Genomic DNA, 22,609 nt, shown 5'->3' on the forward strand with positions numbered 1-22,609 from the left:
GAGAGAGGAACGCGGAGAGCGGACTCCACTTGTCTTAGGCAATTTAATGTTACTGTTTTCCTAGAAGCGGAGCGGAATGCCATGTTAATTTCAATTCCGCTCTCCGCGTTCCTCTCTCCGCTCGCCGACTCCGCGCCTAGGAAAACCCACCTTTAATAAACAAATGTATCTGATCAAATTAGAAAAAAAATCTCATACGAAATAGTAAGGATTCCTATGTTGTAATTTCAAACTGACAAAAACAAGGAGACTGATAAAATTTAATTATATTTATACCCGTGTATAGTTGATATGTAAATGACTTTTCTAACAATATATAACAGTGTTTTTTCTAAATGTAGTACCATACTTCAAATGATGACTTTACCTAGTTTCGGATTTCTCCGTCGTTTTGAGCATGGCTTATCTAAATGGGTCTCAGGAGCCAGTTCATGAGTTGTTTTGGCAAGAGTTTTGACAACAACGGTGATAAGGCTAAGTTTCCTCACCTTTAACGAACAAAGGCTTCAGAGGGTTTCTTCTCTCAGTTGCTGCTGAACGGCTCTTTCAACTCATTTCAGTATCTGAGGCCTCAAGATGGTGCCTCTTCTCTTTACACTCGTTGTACTAACATGGGTAAGACTATTAATACCTTTAATTGGAGAGCAGAGTTTGTGTATTTTATATTATGTGAAACATATTTATTCAGTAAAATATTAAAGAAAATTTTATTAATGGTTGTTTTAGGTCAAACGTCATACTATACTACTACTACTGCTATAATACTATACTATTAAGTAATAAGTGAAAAAAACTGGGCGTATTTCAACCAAAAAATTAGTGTCGGTTTTGAGAGATCCTCCGGATTCGTTTTTACCGTTCAAGCTGTGTTTGAACAAGAACCCAACTAAATAATTAATCGTACTGCCTATCTCCAGGATCGCTTTAAAAATATTAAGGAGTTTCTAAAAAATACTGGTGTATCAATATAAGTAAATTATGAATAACGTAATTTTATTCTAAAACCAAATTTATATATTAAAAACTAAATAAGCCACATAGTAGCTCCAATAGTTTGTTATGTATTTTAACTTTTTATGAATCCATTAGTTTGTTTGAAATTATTGATAGTATCGTAAAAGATTAAAGATAGTTGTGTATTGTTAGCGCGTTAACATAACCTATCGGATTAATGCGGTTTTTTCTACCTATCTAAAATAGTAGCCTAAAAAAAATTTCACGAAGTTTTTCTTTACAAGAGCTTATTAAATTTAGAGAAACAAATAAATATGCATAAATTACATTCAAACTATAGTATTGGAGAGTTAGCGGATAAATGCATTAGTTAGCTTTTAATGAAACATAATAATTATGAAATGTACAGTTTGGTAGAGTAAACATATAACAACATACAGTATAAGGAAAGAAGAACTTTTTTAAAATCCTGATAGTTAAAAAAATACTACTGAAAACACTCAAAACTAATAATGTTTATATATTTTAATTTTCTACTAGTAGGCTACCTTGCAAATTTATTCTGCAGATTGTTCAACGATATAAGCTATCCAATATCTCAGTGAAATGAATTAGTACTTGGACTTTCTTCTTAGTCTATTACAGTCCAACCAATGTGTGGGTTAAACTCATCGAATTGTGCTTCAGTACTTGTATTACAAAATATTATGGCTGGAGAATAGAATTTTTTTTATCGTATTTGCTGATGATTAATGAAAGTTATACAAACTAATGATATTTCACTTATCTAGTTATCTAGTATTTGGTTCACTTATCTAGAATAAAATTTTAATAATTTGTGTAGGCCCCTCAGACGAAGACAACATTTTCTGAATTGGAACCTCCCCATTTATTTAAATCCACACGGTCATTTTGGTCAACGGAAATAAAAACCAGAAGCATTTATTTCGAAATAGCAGTAAAATGGTTTTTACAATCTTGTTAACATTTCAGACAGGTTATGAATAAAATGTTACAATTTGTATTAAATCCAGATTAAGTTACTACTTTTGCCTGTATAAATAAATAATATTTCATTTAATTTCATTTCATTACTTTTCTGCAGGAAATTAAAGACTGTATAACACAGTAAATATTACAATATTGAATCGCTTATTGCAGAAACCCCATAGCCAATTTTTTTGCAGTTTTTTTTATTTCTGCACCAAATGTTGCATTTAAATTTGTACATGATTAATATACTAAAACGACAAAAAAAAAATTGGTTGTGGAATTTCCACAATATATGACTCTTTCATAACGTAGCTTATTCCACGCAAAAAGCTTTACAGCCCTAAACTTCTTCTTTCTAGAAATAAATCTGACTTTGGCAGTTGCCATTGTTCGGATCCTATTTCTAAACAATTAATAAGTGTTGATGAGAGCCGTAGGGAATTTGTGGGTAGAAGCAGGATATTACTGTCAAACTGACAAACTTCAACTTTCAAGTTAAGAAGGTGAACAATTTCCAAACCTGTGACGTAAAGTCTACAATTAATTGTAAAAAAAAAACATTTTGCTCTAAGAAACCATACAGCCTATTTGTCACGCAATGTAGATTTATGTTTCGTGGTTCCTTATGTATTATAAAACACTTGGCATTATTGCATTTGAATTTATCTTTTCTTTTATTATTACTACTATGATGGTCGTAATACATTGCCTTAGATTAGTGAAAATAACTTAAACCCTTACTTAACAACTTAACTTAATGTTTCACATGGTACAAAACGAATGACGTATACAAATAGTGGTTGTAATACTGTCGGAGAAATATACAATTGAGAGAAAAGTTAAAACTGGCATGTGTTTTTATTTGCACATATTTTCTGGTTTATTTTGTCAAACGTTTTTATTAGATTTCTACCTTTTTGATAGTAACTTAAAGAAAACCTTTTTTAAACAAAAATAATTAGAAAAAAATGAATATTGTATGAATTAGATAACTATATAATATAGAATTATTAAAATATATTAAGACAAATTAAAATGTAAATATTATACAATATGACTTTTCCTAGGTTTTAGTTAAAGTCTGCACTAAATATAATATAACAATGAGACTGCTTTCCCCACTTGACCAGACTATTAAAAGAAACGTTTAAAATAATGCATTGGCATTGTTATTGCACTAAGAACTAACTACTAAGTGAATAACTCTAATTCACTTCTCAAAAAGTATTTTATCCTTAAATTGTTGGATTTTTTTAAACCTTCGTACTAAAGTGGAAAAAAGCATACCGGAAACTATTGTAAAATATCAAATTAATGCTTAAGATGTTTTTACTGGTTTGAAAAATGTGGGTCGTTGTAGCTAGGAACAAAAATACATGTAAATCTAAGAAGCAAATAAAATAACTTAATTTGTTAACATAGATGATCACATTACAATTGGCTTCTTCTTTTGTTTTAGATCCAGCCGTCGACAGAAGCCGTCTTCTGCAAACCAAACAGCAAATACGTCCATCCTCTGAACTGTTCAAAGTTCATAATGTGTGATTCATCAGGCAACCCAAGGGTGTTCATTTGTTCAAAAGGACTTCACTACAACGCCGAAAAGACCGCTTGCGACTGGCCTACAAATGCGAACTGTACTCTGGACAGCCCTGTAAGCCATCAACCAGCCAAGAAAACAGTGAAAGGCGCATCAGATAGTAAATACAGTGTTAATAGTAATAAAAACATGAATTCCAGAGCAAATAAAAATTCGAATTTAACGTACAGCAGTATATTGCAAAAACCATTGAGTGCTAAATCTATTTCAAAAGGCAATGACAATCCTCCAGCTAACAAACACGCAATGTCCAAGACTAAAACGGGCACTAAGACAATCAAAGCAGAGGGTATACAAAACAAAGCTATGGGATTAAACACAACTCAAGAAGATAAACACACCAAAACAAAGGATCAATTGCCAAAAGAGGCTGCAAAAGGTTTAACTGACATTAAAAATACACCCCTCAGTGCTTCTGAAACCAAAGAGCCAAGTAAAAGTAAAATGAAACTGGAGAAATTTCAAATGGGAAAAAAGGGTGTAAAAATAAATCATGAAGGCAAGCCTGTATTAATTAAACAAGATAAATCTGAAACTCAAGAAAATAAAAACACAAGCAATGAAGATAAATCCAAGCACACTTCTGAAGAAGGAAAATCTAAAACTTCCGATACAAGACATACTATGATAAAAAGGCAAGTAAAAGATGAAACTAAAGCTATCCAGACCGAAAGGAATCCCACAAAGATAAACACGGATGACAATTTAGAGAAAACTAAAGACTCAATTGAAGATAAAAGTGAAGAAGTAAGCAGAACTAAAAAACAAAAATTCGTGGAGCAAAAGGAAGAGAAAACAAGTGTAGAAGAAAGTAATAGAAACGTTGAAACAACTGGCAAACAAGACAAGATCGAAAAAGTTAACTCTAAACAAAAATCCCTTATATACAGGAAAATATATATCAAGCCTTCAAAAAACCATCGGATCACTGATATAAAAGTTACGACAGAAAAATCAAACTCAACTTTATACAATGAATCGACTTCCAACCCAGAAACTACCATTGAAGATTATACAGAGTCCAACAAGACTTTTAGTAGCATCGACAACTCAAATAAAACCTATACTAACAACCATAGAGATCATGAATTCGCTTTGGTAATTTTAGGTTCTTACGATATGCTTGGATACGAGACAAATTCAGCTGCTACTAACGGGACCAAAGAGAGTACACCTGGAACTGGCTCAGCTTTTGAAAACACAACTACAACGTACGTAACACAACCTCCCAAATGAATTCATGTATTGATAACTAACTTTTATTCAAGGCAAAAAAGTGGAATAATATTTCAAGTCTGGTGGGAACACTGGACAGTATGTACTTTCATTGCAACTTGCATTCTCACTGTAAAGATAAGTTTTTATCTTTTTACTATTGAGTATTTTACTGAAAAATTATTGTAAATCTATGCACTATGTATCACATTTAAAACGAGGAAATAAATAAGTATTTTATTTTATTGTATTCCGTTCTAAATGTATTATTTAATTAAACAAACGAACTAATTCCGGTTAACATGATGAGGTGAATTCTTCTATTTCCCTAATGAAGCTGTTGAGTGTCTAGCTTTCTTAAATGTTAATATAAATATTTCTATCAAAACAAGATGATGGATAGTTTTCATCAGTTTTCAAAATTATGTAATAAATTGGAGTAAGCATATTTTTTTAATACTGTTACAATCCAATGAAATGTGTTTGAAAGACATAAGTGATTAACTAGTTCAATAGCTTATGGGCATTGATGTAGCAAAATACTATCTTTTCATGTGTGGCCTTAACAATAAAAAAATATTGAAGTATGTATTTGAGTTAAAACCCAACTAAATGTGTTTGCCCTATAATCTATGTCCTATATATCCCATGTCCTATATCCCATAACTTAATAGTGAGTGAATAGCCACTAAACATAACAATGTGATTTAACAATTAACAATGTGACATAACAATGTGATGACTTTTGACTATGTGGTCTATGTGGAGGAGCTTGAATAGTTAGACTACATAGCTTTTGAAACAATTGAATAAGCTTCCTCAAAATTCCTTCACAGAAAGCAAATAATAATAATCTAACGAAAAGTAATCACAAATAGCTGCTTAATTTCATGACGTTTTAATCAGTATGAAATTAATATTTGTTCTATCAAATTGAACACAAATATTAAATAGCTAAGGCGTTTTGAACCAAATTCTTTAAGTAATAGAAACGGATAGAGATTAACGACTTTTGAATTGTTGAAAACGTTTGTCAGTAATTAAAGTTGTCTATTAAATAGTTGTTCGTGTTCGTTTCGGAATGCGGAAGTTGTTAATGGGTTTATTAAATGGTAAAGAAATATTTCTTAATACTGACTAAATTTGTTAGATTTATTTATATCACACCAATGTACTCATATTAAAATTGCAATTGAAATTTTGTAATATATTCAGTACAAAATATACAAATGACATGCTATGCAGTATTAAACATGTACATTATTGTAAAATGTTACGATATGCTTTTATAGCAGTGAAAGCCAGTTGAGCGGTTCAATCACTTTTCTTGGTTTTTAATAAAGCAGATATAAAACAATTACTTCATCTTTTTAACTTTATCAGTTCGTCTCAGAACTATCAGCATTTAACAAGTGTCATAAGCAAAGATGTGGACATTACATACATATCCTTTGTATCAGTATTTTTTTTTCTGTTTGGTTATGCCATCTGGTGAACCAACAGTTCTGGTTGAACCCGACCAATCAACATTTTCTCAATTTTGGCCAGATTTGGAAATGCAGTCCGAAATAGTTCTGCATAGATATGGATCAAAAGATAAAATTTTGTAAGACTTGTTTTGAGAGAATTGCACAAATATTTCTCCTTATAAGTTCTGTGTTCTTACATTATGCACATTTAACATATAGAAATCATTGTTTTCAACCAATTTTTTAACATTCAATTATCTCAAAACATTGTCAGAAGTAGTTGTTCGTGCATTTTGGATGTTTTTTCGTATTTATTTTCTACAAATATCTGGTAGTTTTTGAGAATGGATTATGAAAAATCCCTCTTTTACGAACGTTATGACTGATAGAGGATTGAATATTAAAAAGATATTGTGTAATCGACCACAGACTAGGAAAAGAACTAAAGAAGAAATGTTTATTATTATTATATTGCCTTGGTCTTCAAGGTCCCAGGATCAAATAACGCCAATCACCAATGGATTTTACAATGTGATAATGCCATGACTCCTCAAAGTAGCTTGAAAAACGGTTCCAGGCTAGAGACTGTGTTCTGGATTTTCAGGTGGGGAGAAATTATACTGCGAGTATTAAAAAATTCAAAATTTAAGCATTACAAAAACATTGGGTAGTTGGCGTAGTACCATTTGAAGTGGGATTTTTTTTTGTAGCTATTTTTCGTATAAGCAGATGTGGAGTATTGGGTAGCTATGTGTACTCTAACTTTAACAAAACGCTACAAAACGTACGTTCTGGAAGGTATAAATTTATGTTAATGGCACATGAAAAATGATCTTATGATAATAAATTGTATATAAGTATTTTCTTATTACTAGTCGTAACAATAGCTGCTATTAGTTTTAAAGGTTATTCCAAACGTGCGGTTCATTTATTACTAATTGTAAAGCGTATCTATCTTGAATCTTTTTACAACAAGAACCATTTTAGTACAACATTGTCTAAAATATTGTGAATTTTTCTTTGAACTTCTTAACCAAGGACGTACACAAATATTATTCTCATTATTATTTCATGCATACGTTTTAAGCCATTTACAGAAGTCAAAGTCTCGATGCATTCTAGCAAATAAGACAAATAAATCAACATACCTTCAACTATTCTAAAAATATCATACTTAGGATACATTTTTCATACAAAGAAGATATTCATTTCATTGAGTGTCCTTCGTTATATATTTGGATATGTATGGACAGAGGAGGACAAAGTTCAAATGCTATCCAGAGGTAATCTGCACTTAACAATTTCTTGGAACATTCATGTTCTATACTATCTACTCAAGCGTAAATATCTGAATTATATCGAAAACATGTCTGAAACAAAAGCTGAAGATATTGTATTCTTTTCAAAAGGTAAAATTCATTCCTGTAGAGATTTACATGCAGATTTATAATCCATTTATTATTTCTGTAATATAAAAGAACAATTTGTTTCCATGCAATGTTCAAAATACATTTTATTTCTCATTTGTAGTTTTACGATGTTTAGTTGTTGAAAGCATCGAAACCCTTTTTATGAAATTTAAACGTATGCATAACATTTGGCTATCCTAGGAGTTGTGGTTACATCAATATACTATTAAAATAATGTATTTGTAATGTTAAATGAAAAGAGAATCATGATTGTGGTTTATAATGTACTCGTTATTAATTAACGTTTTCCCAATTGTGGTTAGTTCAATAATGCATGTTGAAACCCTTGAATTGGATAAAGGTATTGCCTGGTTTAACAAATCTTCAAGGCCTTTTCTTATAGTAGCTTTTGACTTTTTACTCTTTTACATACTTGTAGGCCTGTTAGAAAATATTCTTCAATGCGGCTTATAAAATAAAGTAGATATTAAAGTTACGACTGAAAAATTTATATTACAGAATAGAAGTGCTTACTTTACTTCGGAATAGTATGATGATAAATTAATGGTATATGCACATTATTAGATTGGTTGGTATATAGAAAACTGTTTGCATTGCTACGGAGAGTATTAGATGTGCTTAAACTCTTTCTTTTATGTTGATTAACGTGAGTGCTTAAACTTATGCTATCTGCATTGTATTGTTATGTCTATAGGTGTATAGCACAGACCCCTTGAATTGAAGAGAGTTTTATTTGTGAGTCTATAGTATGCAATTCTTATTTCAGGTTATCTATCTATATCTATATAAGATGAAGTAAGTATGTATGTATATACCTAATGGACTCCACTCGACAGATAGTAATGAAACTTTCAGGCGTTATTAAGCATTATTCAAGGATGGTTTGTGTGAAGTTTGGTGCAGGTCCGTTAAAAAGGCTCTGCCCTAGAGGGTTTAAGGGGTCAAATGTCCGACTTTTTTAACTATAATGTTTAAAAATTAATATAATTTAAAAGCAGGTGTTAACTTTCACCAACTATTTTGTAGGTTTAGTAAATTTAAAGGAGAATTAGCCTTAATCCCAAGAATACCGATGATTTCATCGGAATAACCCTTTGAATTCAAGCGACTACAATTTACTTTGCGTCTTGTTTTCGCAATCACCATTATAAGGCACAAGGGCGATCCCTGACTATCGTAAAAAATATATATATTTATCCACTTAATAGAAAAAACTTTGTTTATCCACTTTGTTTATTAAGACAAATAAATATTCTATTTTTGTTTTTCGTATACGTTTTTATTATTTATCGTAAAGAACAAATTGCCATTTAAAATAATAGTTCTTAGCGTAACAACGCGCGCTGGGTAACATCTAGTGCAAACATAGATTTTAAATATACATATACATATGCAAAGTCTGGTTTATACTATACTTACAACTGATGGTTGACATCAACAAGTATATAACATTGTGTTCTCAAGACCTACTTTAATTTCTTGCAGTAGTGGGCAGTGCATTCAAGAAGAAAAAAAGCCTAGAAGGTGCTGGAACGGATATGAAAGACGATTCATTAGATGCCATTTGTAAACAGTATCTTTTCTAATGCATATTCTTATTTTACTGTTATATGCTTGCCAACTAGCTTTTGAGTATTTTAGGTCACAATGAGTAGTGAGTAATTAGTACATGTTATAGTAGTAGCCTCACTATACTTATAGTAAACGCTTTAGTCATAAATGGTCGCAATGCATTTGATATAGTGACATATCTAGTTCCTAATTCAAAGCCTTAGTAAAACTCAGATTGGTACAAAAATAAACATGAAGGGTTAGATGACGTCAAATCATCAAAGGAAGTCGAGATGCGGGGTTTGTACAAACTCTGTAAACACTGTCCAGTGTCCACCCTCAACCAAGGCTTTGTCACGTTTGAATCGCTCTTTAATTAACGCTAAATAACGTCGTGTCATTACTCATTTAAATACAAATCATCACTTGGTTTTATAAACTTGTATTGGTGTCAAGCTGATATTTATGATACGATTTTGCAAACAATCCCTATTGGGAGATAGCTAATTCTGTAATCCTTATGGTAAATTAAGGCACAAAATAATAGCTTGTTTGTTCTACAGTTTCACTGTGTAACTCCTGTTTATACATTAATTAATTACTTATTGGTTCAGTTAGCAAGTATAGTGGCTGATTTCTGTATTTTAATGCGTCAGCTATTTTGTAAAACTTCACATGTAATCAAAATTAATATTTTGAGTAGTTTCTCTATATGCTCTATGATAGCAAAAAATTAAGAAGTAATAGTAATTCATGGCTTTGATCTCTTTTTACTTTGAAGTTTAATATATAGTAGTAATATGAGAGCTTTGTTGCAAGGGAACGTTTTGGACTGTAGTGTTCTGTGGCTAATTGGTGGACTAACTATTCCTAAGTGTTGTTCCTAATCTGGCAATAGCATTCGAGGGCGTAGTTTGCCCTAACAAGATCGGACAGTGAACACCACAGCTGGTTAACAAACTGTCGTGTATGAGCCTTAATCTTTACTATTGCTTTCCTATGTTAGTTTGCAGTACACAGTTTTTTACTAGAAAACTAAAACATTCTGAGCGCGATGTAGAATAACCAAAATATTCCGTGTTATATTTAAGAATTTTGTGTTTCCCTATAATTTTAAATACGATGTTACAATTAATTGTTGAATAAACTGTATAGTTAGTTGTATTATCTTTCCCTGAACGATTGAGATGTATAAAAAAGAACTGCCACCAAACTGTTTTAATAATACTAGTAATCTAATAATAGCCCAAATTCCCGCTGAGTTGGGAAATATGTTTCTATTTAACTGAAATAACTATAATGTACGAATGGTATAACATTTTGTAAAAAGCGATCCAAGACAATTTAAATCATATAAATAAATAAATGCTGATATATCCTACATTCATTAGCTCGTACCTATTTAATTGATTCAGATCAGTAATCTATTGTAATTCTTATAAACTATATATCTAGTACGCTACATGTATTTTCTTGTGGCAACTAATTTGGGAGAACGGCTGGGCGTAGAAGCTTGGTAGGGATGTCTAAAGAAAGGTCTTGGGCTGTAAATGAGCCATTCAAAGAGAAACTAGCTAAATGTCCTTGGAGCTCTGCCCCATTGGCATTTAATGTTTATCTACCATATTTATTTATATTATTATTAACATTTGTATAACCTTACACCACTTTTTAATGAAACCGCTGTAAATATTTTAGAGATTATTTTTAAGATAAGCATTTACTGAATCTGTCAAAGAATGCAACAAGTACAGTAAAATAGAAAGTCTAAAATGTGAAAAACATATATAGACTACAATTTATATTAATCTGATGTGAAGATCATATGTTTTCTTTTGTATACAGGTTAAATTATTTTAGCCGTTCCATACATTTGTTCTTTCTAATTTCACTTCAACAAAGAAATCTACATTTTTTTTAAGCTGTTACTGTAATTATGCCTTATATCAAAGAGTTAAATGTAAGTGCATTGCTCCTTTAAGTAATGAAAGGTAAAAGGTTTCTTCCATCTCTACACTATTTTACAAGTCATCTTTTAAGCCATAATATCCCCAGTAGGGAGGTATTTTTATTGTTTGTTCCGGAACTGTATAAAGCTTCTTCTAGTATTTGTTTAAAAGGAAAACCCCCTCACACATTCCTAAGACTTCTGAGAAAGAAGAAATTGCAAGAGTCAATATGTTAATTTTGCCGCTTTTATTAAGAAAAATAGGCTATGTGAAAATTTCTAAGCCAGGAAAAAGTAAGTTTTAATGCGAATTAGAATGGAATGACCTTCACTGAACTGTGCATAAGACGAAGAATTATTATTTTAAATACTCTTTAAATACTATTTAAAGAGGTGGAAAACAAACAAGTGAACCTATAACATTGTTACAGATTCAGTGAACATGAAAGGGCTTCTCTTGTGCTATAGAGATCAACAATGATATTACATTGTTTCGTTTCAAAGGGTATATACTGCCCCTTAGTAGAGAAACTTTTAGTATCGATGCGTTGACAAATTCATATAAAAAACTTATATTTAGGTTGATAGATAATTAGTTGTATTAATACAAACATGATTTAAAATAGGCTCAAATGTTTGGATCATTATAGGCTTTATAAAACAAGTTAATATAAATTTATATTTTTCCATCCACGTTTTTGCATAGGTCACAAAATTTTATTTGTGTTTTATTACTCCCACTCCCTATGTATTTTCGGCTTCGAATACGGAGCTTTTTTACTTTAAAAATTCAATTTATCCATGAACGTTGATCTCCTAACCCAAACAGGTCCTGGAATCAGATATAGAAATTCAAACAATTGGAACTCTTAAAATCTTTACGTAAAAATAACAATCGCATAATTATTGTTAAACAAGAATAGCTGCCAATAAATTGCCAACTCATAATTCATTACATCAGGGGGGAGTTTCATTGAAGTGTTGACGTCAACGATGCATGCATATACGAAATTGAATCACAGTTTCAATTGAATTCTACCATCAATTGAGTCAAACCATATTTGTCAAAGTTTAACTTTTCTTTCCGTCCAAATGAGTGTGAGAAACAATCAACTGTGCAAACAAAATAGTTAAAACGACAACAAATTATAAAACAATATTTTTATTTGGTAACTTGTGTAAGATAATCTTTTAGCGTGTAAATTTGATTTTTGAACTTATCAATAAATTATTCATTGTAATTGATCCATGACCCTAAAGTCAACTTTACTTATAACTTTTTGATTGACTCAAACACAAGTTGATGTTTGCAGACACGTCCACCCTAGAGAGTGGACTGCCGGTGCTAACAGTCAAGTTAGCGATTTTCTCTAGGCCTCATATCTCTCTTATTTAATAAAGAGTCTTTTATAGAAAAATTGCATATTTAATATTTTTTCAGAATACGTATTTCAAGCCAGAATACGTATACGTATGCCAAGTGCAATTCTAATTGTAATTAAATATTACAGACTGTAATTTTTGAAGCTGTTTAAGCATGTTGAGTTAACACGATTTCAAGTTGATACATGGAATATCTAGTGATACGTTTTGAGTTTTGTAATGAAATTGATTTAATTACTAAAAATATAACTCAATTTAAGTAAATTATTTGGTTGTGTTTTAAAGACTCTTACTCAAATCTACGAAATTTTGTAGTAATTCTCTCATGGATAGAAATATTTTTATGGTCTAAAATATATTTAGGAAAAAGTTTGGATTTATTTCTAAAAAATAAAGTTTATAAATTTATAAATCTTTCGTACCAACTCAATCGAGAGATTTTTTTTATCGTAAATATGTGCAAATTACATAGTGATTATTGTTTCTATAATTATGGTTTTCGAAATAATTGATGAATATTTTGGATTGTAATGAATACTTAATAAAGTTTACATGATATATAAATAAAAAACATTTTGTAAAAGTACATACCATAACAAAGTTAGTCATCATATCTGAGTGCTTGTACGTCTGTGGTCTAACACACTAGTATTTGATTTTTTTATGTAGCTAAACATAGTGTCAATGGCTGCCTTTAATCCCACTTGAAATTATTGTACATTATAGTCAAATCCTCTTAAGATAAAACTATTATAATTGGATGGGTCGATATAGGTATCTGCTTCACACACGCTACAGATTATGCGATTCCATCCGAAGGTTTATGCTTAGGTATTGTAGCGGACCGCTACAATAGCGCAAGTCACGTGACCACGATGCGCGCGCAGTCGACCCGGGTAGGCACGCGCAGCGAACCAAGAGACGAGTACAGTGTAGTGTCGAGCGCCTGGAGCTGTACATCTGATCGGATAAGTAGACTGTAGCCTAAGATGTCTAGCTAATAGAAGTAGGGGTTGGGGAAGGGGTGTAGGTTGGGGCAAAAGGTAATTCAATCATGTAGTTTATTAGGTTCTCGAAGGGTCGTGGTCTGGCAATTAATATCGTAAATTAGAATTCACATTTGCTAAGTCTAGTAACCTTTTTCACGAATTAGAATAAGTCCATATATATATATTTCTCTGTTCATTATATTATAATTAGATACATTAAGAACATAAAAGCTGGCTGTGATAGGCAGCTAAGGTAATATTGTGCACTTTGACGAGTTAGATTAATTCCTTGCAATAGAGTTGGGTTAGGACAGGAGATGTGCGTGATTTGGCAGTGGTTAGAGGAAGATATATAGGGCCCAGGTATCTTCATTTACACTCATACTACACCACATCATCACATAGTGGTAGCAGAGCGTCAAGATCCGGCCAAAAATGCAATTTTAACAGAAATAGAATAGATTAAAACGTGTCTCAGACCAGCCAGGTGCTTTGTTCAGACAGGAAATCGACAGGCTGCAGGTCGGCACCACGTGGCGACCTGGAATGCACGAGCATGCATAGCTAGGCACGTCATGAAATGTGAATCAATATCATTCAGTTTATTTTATTTCCAAGGAAAATTTAAAAATCAATTTTAATGAGAATGTTTTAATTTCAAAGTAGAATTAGGAGAACCTTGATGTTTTTTATTAATATTTTACCAAACCAAGTTGATAAATATGTTTAAATGCATTTATGTAATCACTCACGAGTTCGACATCAAGTCTGAAAGGCAGTAATTAAACTAAATATACCTCGACGACAGGCCGAATGAGTGTTTGATGAATATTTTTATTACCGAAAGCAAAATATTAGGAGTCAAAGTGCACATCAGTATAGTTTACAGGCCACGACCAAAAAATCAAAATTCAAAATTGGGGGGAATTTTAAATTCATTTGTATGTCACCTCCCCAACCCCAAAAAGTCATAAATATCCCCAAAAATTTTTATTTCATAATTTTTACAGCCGAAAGGGTACTGCAGTGAATTAATTAATGATTAAAATAGTATTTTAAAGCGTAGTCTGACATATTTTAGTTGTAACTCATCACCTTAATTTAAGTTGTGTTTAGAATTTAAGTTGTTCAGCAAAGTTTTGATATTTGAGGTGGGCTAGTGAAAGTTGAGAGTCCATGTCATTAATAGGCCAGACAGACTTAGAACAGAACTGGAATGTTAGATAACAGAAGTTCAAAGATAAAGCGACGATTTAAGGCCAGATTTGTTATTTCCAAGCAAACATACACGATTTAAATATACATTACACACAGTTATTACAGGCTCATCTTAAACAAAAATACAAATAAATATATAAAATAAATATAAAAACAGAAAAACATTTAAAACGTAAAAAAAAAATATATAATAATAATAAATGTAAAAAAAATGTACTACATAATCAAAAGAAAGCCAAGAGCCTGTGTACAACATTTGCTTGAGTAAATCGTCACTTCGCAACATTTCAGTCAATTTAGGCCGTTAATTGACAGTGTTGATTCCTTCTGAATCGAGCCAAAACCACAGAGTCAATTCATTGTTCACATTAACAAATTATTATCTTACATAAAATTTCATGTAATTTAGTACAACAATAACACAACAATCAGTACAGCAATAGATGTCAGACATAAAATGCATTACAGGTTTATATTTTACAGTTCACAAAGTTTCATTCACTCGCAGCGACCTTGAACATGCAGGCCCGACACTACAACCAAACAAAAGAATTCCGACATACCGACATGCCATTACCCTGCTACACTCTTTCGACCACCTTGATACCGTAATATGATACAAATTCAAATACTCGGCGATTCACTGACTAAACGTCTGGAATATTTTGTTAACCGAGAAGGTAGTAAATTAAAATTAGAATACAGTATGGGGATTTCAGGCGCAACAATTGGACAATTAAAGAAACAAATTAAAATCACAAATCCATATTTCAACAGTGAAATACCATTATTGTTGTGGATAGGAACAAATGACATATTCAGCAATACATCAATAACAATGGTGACACAGCAATATGTATCATTGCTCAGGGTAATCAGGAAACGTTATCTAGGCAGCAGGTTGATACTGTTAGGATTACCATATTTCCCTAGGTCAGAATATACACCACACACAATAGATAAAATTACTCAATTCAACACATTTTTACACACATTGTCAAATCAAAATACCCAACCAATTTTTCTAACACATGTATTAAATTCAAATAAGTATTATTTACACACATATAGGCACTCAAATCGTAGGGATGACATACATTTGAACAATATAGGGAATCAGATCTTAGTCAAACATTTGACACACCAATTGCAGTAAAATACAATCATTAGGCAAAATTCACACCTTTTTTTTAAATAATTCCTCTCTTTTTCTTATTAAATTACAATTTGCCCGGCCCAAACTCTTCCCACCTGTTTGGTAAAATAGTTGATATTAAAGAAGTTGTTAGGTATTGAATTTTTTTTACTATTCAAATAATAGTAGATCAAGGCAAGATGTCCAAGATTTACGAGTGGGAAACAAAACCCACAGGGGTATCATGGATACGAGATTTTGATGCGCAAAGCGCAATTCTACAGTGCGAGAAGTGGGGCTTAACCCCAGCCAAGACACTGGAAGAAAATAGGGTCATTTTAAAGAACGCGGTGACAGCGCAAGTGCCAACGGTACCAGACACACCAAAACCCACGGAACAAAACACACCCATCTTAGCGGATCAGACGGCGGAAATGATTAGAATCACAGCCCAAGCCATAGGCGATTCAATCGCTCAAGCTTTATCTCAAAACAAACCAGTAACACAATCAACACACACCCACACAAACCCGAGATTAGTCGACGATCTAGCGTCGAAAGCTCCCAACTGCGACGGCACGGACACAAGCAAATTGTTAGCCTTCTTGAAAACGGCCATTCAAATTGAGAAATTAAAGTTAGCCGACGACAAATCAATCACAATAGCATTGTTACACAAAACAGCAGGGCAATTAAGGGATATTTGGACCATGGCATTACAGGAGAACTGGGAGGTCAAGGGTAAAACAATTCCTACTATAATTAGTACCTTTCTGCCAGAAAGGGCAAAACAACAGCTCCTGACTCAAACAGTTTATAGGGTACAGGGTCAATTCGAGTCACTTTCAGATTTCATTATCCAGGTAAAAGAGTCAGCAGAAATCCTAATACCAACAGAATACGACTTACTGGAGGTAATATTGACAGGTATAAACGCGACAAATAGAGCACGTCTTGCGGGATTCCCGCCGCCGACCAAACTTGATGATTTAATAGCGCTTATCCCAAAATTAGAAGTTGTGAGACAGTTAGAGGAGGGTAACAACTCGCAATCACGCCGATGGGAAACCAGAACAGAAAATAATAGGCAATTCACACCTCAAAACAGGCAATTTACACCTCAAAATAGACAATTCACACCTCAAAATAGGCAATTCACACCTCAACATAGGCAATACACACCACAATACATGCAACAGCCACATGGGCAACCAAGATTCCCACATCGACCACACATGCAGCCAAGTACATACTATAGGACACCAGTGCATAACAGTGCATATCACGGCGCACCGAGGCAGGTCAATGACCCCAGACACTACCGCCCGCCCACCAACCCTGCAGACCAACACACACCTACACACAATACACAGTTAAACTCCAGAGGAGGCCGATAATTGGCGCTCTCGCACCTCCGACACGTCATAGCGCCTATTCACACACAACAATCAACCAAAACACACACACACATAGCCATAAAAACAAAAATGCTCCAAACTTTCCTAAATTAAAAACATGTACAGTACCAATTTTTTTCGGCGACATTGAAACAAATGCACTCATAGATACAGGGTCTACGACGTCAATTTGCTCACGATCCCTTTTTGATAGAATCAAAAACAATCACTTAATTACAAAATCAATCACTCCGATCAATCAATTTGCTGTTTCAGCCTCAGGCGACAAGGTAATGTTCTCGCACATGGCAAAGCTACACTTTAAAATTAGACACTTCTCTTGGACATTCAGTTTCCTAATAGCACCTAAATTACCAATAAACATTGTATTAGGGTTAGATTTCCTCACAAAAACAAAAGCAATCATCGACGTGGCGAATCACAATGTAACATTTCCATACGGTACAAGACCGGTCATGGCCATATTACACACAGACCAACACGATAGTAATCTACAGGAAGACAAAACTTACACCTTGGGCGATAATTTGACACCAAACCAGATACAACAAATACACAAATTATTACAGTCATTTCCAAACACAGTATCGAAACGATTAGGGCAAACAAAATTGATACACTACGACATAAAATTAAAATCTCAGCAGGTTGTAAGGAGTAGGCCGTACCAATTCGCACCGCCAAAGCTCGAAGCATTACGAAAACAAATCGACGACCTATTACAAAAGGGCGTGATAAGACCATCATCCTCCGAATACAGTAGTCCAGGATTTGTAGTCCCCAAAAAAGGAAACAAAACGCGATTTGTAGTCAATTACAAAAAGCTCAACGACTTGATTAATTTAGAGTCCACGCCAATGCCAACCGTCGAATCAGCATTTCAATATTTAGGTCAAGCGAAGTGGTATACATTGTTGGATTTGAACAGCGCATACATGCAAATACCGTTGACAGAACAAAGCAAAAAATACACAGCATTCGTCGTCCCATTTGGGGAATTTGAGTTCAACGTTGTACCATTTGGATTAGCCACAGGATCACAGGTTTTGACAAGGTTAATAGATAAAATATTTGGAGACATAAAATACAAATACATTTTCAATTTTTTCGACGACTTGGTAATTTATTCAAATGGATCATTTTCAGACCATCTCAATCAAATAAAGGAAGTAATAACTAGATTACAAAACGCAGGTCTTACGATCAACCCAGAAAAAATGACTGTAGCATCTAATCACATCGAATTCCTAGGCCACATTTTTCGCAACGGCACAGTTACATTTGACACACAAAAAATTCAACCAATTCTTAACTTCCCAACCCCCAAAAATGTCAAACAGATTTCTAGGCTAATCGGGATGACAGCGTATTACGCGAGGTTCATACCGAATTTTTCACACATTTCGGCACCATTAAACAAACTCAAACGCAAAGATACACCATTTGAATGGGGCTCTGAACAGGAAGCCGCCTTGCAAAGTATTAAAAAAGCTCTAACGTCGCAACCAGTTTTAAGACTCCCAGATTTCAATAAAAAATTCATCCTACAAACAGATGGTTCAGGCACAGGACTAGGAGCGCAATTAGCACAGGAACACGAAGGTAGTTTATTACCAGTAGCCTACGCGTCGAGACCACTAAGCAAACACGAAGTAAACAAATCCACAGTTGAATTAGAATGCCTAGCAGTCGTGTTCGGATTGACAAAATTCCAACAATACCTCGAACACAGGGAGTTTACACTTCAAACAGATTGTTCAGCATTAACTTGGCTTCTAAATCATCCACGACAAGTAGGTAAAATTGCGCGATGGATAACATTCATTAACTCTTTCCAATTTCATTCTGAGCACATAAAAGGCAGTGATAATCCAGTCGCCGACTGTCTATCTAGGTTATACGAGGACGCCGACACACAACCAACAGTAGTAACACTAAACGATGACACTAATACACATTCAGTAAACATTTTGATGAAAATTCCAGAAGCTTTCAAAAACATCGACGAACATCAAAGAGACGACCCCACGTTGATCAAAATTATTAGGGACCCACATAGAAACCAGGCATATACAGTAAAGGACGGAGTGTTAATGCATTTAGCACCCGGCCAAAAGACACCACGAATAGTACTCCCCACGAAACTAATTGACATGATTTTCACATACTACCATTTAGCACCTACATCAGCACACCTAGGAATCAAGAAAACTATACATAAAATAAATCAATTTTTTTGGTCACCAAATTTAAACAAAATAATAGCCGACAAAGTCAGAACATGTCTCTCTTGCCAAAGATCCAAACAAGCTCCGAACACCAGGGTAGGCGAATTATCATCCGATCTAGCAACAAAACCATTCCAAAAAGTGTACATTGACTACGTAGGCAAACTTCCTAGGACAAAGTCAGGCAACTCATACCTACTATCTGTGGTGGACGCATTTTCAAAGTTTGTAATTCTTTTACCAGCTAGAAACGCGACAGCTGCCACCACAACTACACTTCTCACAAAACACATATTCTCACACTACGGTTTCCCGCAATACTTAGTATCAGACAACGCACCATCTTTCAAATCAAAACAAATGAAGGAAATGTGTTTAAACTTCGGAATCAAACACATATTTACATCACCGTACAACCCAAGCGCAAACAACGTAGAGAGAGTCAACAAAAATCTCAAAGTTGCTATGAGGATATACCACAATTCCGACAACCAAACATGGGATCAAAACATTCATTGGTTTCAAATAGCATTTAACTCCGCTCAACACGAAAGCACCGGTTCGACACCTGCAAGCTTATTTTTGGGGAGAGAAATTAACCATCCACTACAATTAGCCTGGGATTTAAATAAATTAATTGGGGAAGAATCTCAACCAACCACAGACAATCGCTGGCAACATGCACTTGATAACCTACGGAAGGCAAGAGAAAAACGCACACAATATTATAACAGCGGTCGTCAACCCAATCCTTACAAAGTAGGCGATTGGGTAATGTATAAAATGCACCCACAGTCCAAAGCAATAGACAACGTCAATTATAAACTCCAATACGCCTGGTCAAAACCGTGCGTGATTGACAGTTTCTCATCACCAGTGTCAGTAAAGCTGGTAAACCCCTCAACAGGTAAGATTGTGACAAAAGCCCACATTTCACAATTGAAACGATTTTTTCAACCAATTTATTAAATAAACGTCGTCAGAGTGCACAATAGAACCTTAGCCTAGTTTAATTAGTTATAAGTAAACATCTAGCAAGAAATCTCGAGTAACTTGACTGACTACAACAATACTTAGCAACAATACTTCTCAACAATACGGTACACAATACAACCCCGGCACCGGCTGATAAGAGTGTCGAGAGTTGAGTCTAAGGCGTGTCTTTACCGAGGGCACGCTTACAGTTCTAGGCGCACTACTTGGCCGGAACCGGGAAACCAACAACAACAATACATGGCAAGTTGGCAGCGAAACACGTCATAGTGTTTGTAATTAATATATGCATTTCAATACCCCAGTAATCAACAACCTTTTCAATCCCCTTAAAACCTACAATCTGAGCAAAAGACTAATTTTTTTTAAGAAATTTTTTATTTTTAATTTGCTCAAATTGGCTATGACGCGAATCGTTCGCCATAACACATTCTTATGACAGATTGCAACTGTCATATGAATAGTGCAGCCGACAGCTTACTTATGACAACAAACACTCACTAACAGTACTGGACTGAAAAATGACAACACATGAACGAGACAACTGACTACAGAACAAGCTAGACTTTAAACTATGGTAATTAGGCTAAGTAGAACTAAGTAGAATTAAGTAAAATTAAGTATTTCTGTATTAATATAAGCAATTTAATCGCAAAGGTAAATACAACATTTCATAAAAAGTATTAAGTAAGTAAAGTCATCCACGTATATTAAAATAAGATATATGGTATTTAGGCGTAATACAATCGTTATCAAAGTAGATAACAGCGCACAATACAATCCATATGTTTGTAAATAAAAGGCAGAATTCTGAGCGTAGAAGAAGAGTTATGTACTATATATTTGTAAAGGGTAATTTAAATGTTTATTATGTGTTATACACTTGCATGCGTTAAAATAAAATACAAAAATATATAAATATATTTATGTTGCTGAGCGACAGAGAAGAAATGGACTAGTAGGAAACAGACAATAGCAAGCGCCAGCCACGAGATAACACTGCCGTTATCAGTACAAACATCTGTTCCATTCAAACCTCTACTTCCGCCCTATTTAAATAATCAAACCAAGCACTGATCAATCCTTCACATTGAAGGAACATATTAAAAACAATATTTATTTAAAAAATTAAGTTGTGCTAAGCCGTCGGTGGAATAAATAATTATTATTTAATACCTCTGTGCATAATTCTTGGTAATTGGCACTAGAGGAGCTTCGAATGAATTTACACTTACAATAACACTATCATTCCTTACATCAACCAACAGACTTTCGAAACTCCATTCAACCATGAATAGCATCCAAGCTGAAAGAGTGTATAATGTGTGTCACACTAGTTAATTAATTAATTATTAGTAAATCAACAGAAATTTAGTAATATATCTCCCAGTCAATCAAATCCATAGCATTTAAGTAGATAAACATTAGATTTTTTCCCTTTTATACTCAGTAAATTAAATTCTTTTTTTTTAAATTAAGTAGAACAATTTCTTATTATTAGTAAATTCATTTAGATCATAAGTATCAATAGTAAACTTAAGTAGAGTAGTCGCGATCAATTTTTACCGAATATCCAGGGAATATATCAGTGATAACTAACATCAAAATAATTAATCATCAATCAAAACAATCTCCAAATTCACATCTGAGTAAACGTATCATCAACCTCATATCAACTTCAAAACCCAACGCATTTCATCCATCATTAAGAGGCGTCCAGCGATATAATTAGCGCCCCGAATTTAGTAAGGGCTCAAGAGCTAATTACGAAATTACGTCACATCACATCACAACAGTATACCTTCAAGAACTTCAGAACACTACTCCAGCTTCATTCATCAGTTTACACAACTTCATTCTTCATTCTTCATTCTTCCAACTACTCAACTTCAAGAAACTCATCAAACTTCAGCAACCTTCCATATTTACCAGCAATTACCAGCAATAACCAGACTTCAATACATCCATCTAATTTCATCAACCTTCAGTATTTCAACAACATTCCCAGATTCATCATCAATCATATATCCAACTTCATCAGCCAACAGATCTTCTCAACCCAACTTAATTAAATCTATCACTGAT

At 33.5% G+C, this 22,609-nt stretch overlaps 1 protein-coding gene across 1 annotated transcript; it reads left to right on the plus strand.

Annotated features, from left to right (window-relative positions):
* The first annotated feature begins 508 nt into the window (after positions 1-508).
* LOC129003277 (myb-like protein X) lies at positions 509-4,783 on the plus strand. The gene is made up of 2 exons (XM_054431566.1): positions 509-615; positions 3,407-4,783. The coding sequence occupies exons 1-2, from the start codon at positions 577-579 to the stop codon at positions 4,781-4,783; spliced, it is 1,416 nt and encodes a 471-aa protein (XP_054287541.1). The 5' UTR covers positions 509-576.
* The last annotated feature ends 17,826 nt before the right edge of the window (positions 4,784-22,609 follow it).

The sequence above is a fragment of the Macrosteles quadrilineatus genome, unplaced genomic scaffold (assembly GCF_028750875.1).
Source record: "Macrosteles quadrilineatus isolate MER2022 unplaced genomic scaffold, UCM_ALF_1.0 Scaffold_9__3_contigs__length_116548681, whole genome shotgun sequence".
Classification (NCBI taxonomy): Eukaryota; Metazoa; Arthropoda; class Insecta; order Hemiptera; family Cicadellidae; genus Macrosteles; species Macrosteles quadrilineatus.

Excerpts from the sequence above, each read along its gene's own strand:
- LOC129003277 (XM_054431566.1), top strand. The coding sequence starts at position 577 with ATGGTGCCTCTTCTCTTTACACTCGTTGTACTAACATGG. Across the intron at positions 616-3,406 it reads CACTCGTTGTACTAACATGG|ATCCAGCCGTCGACAGAAGC; the intron begins GTAAGACTATTA and ends CTTTTGTTTTAG.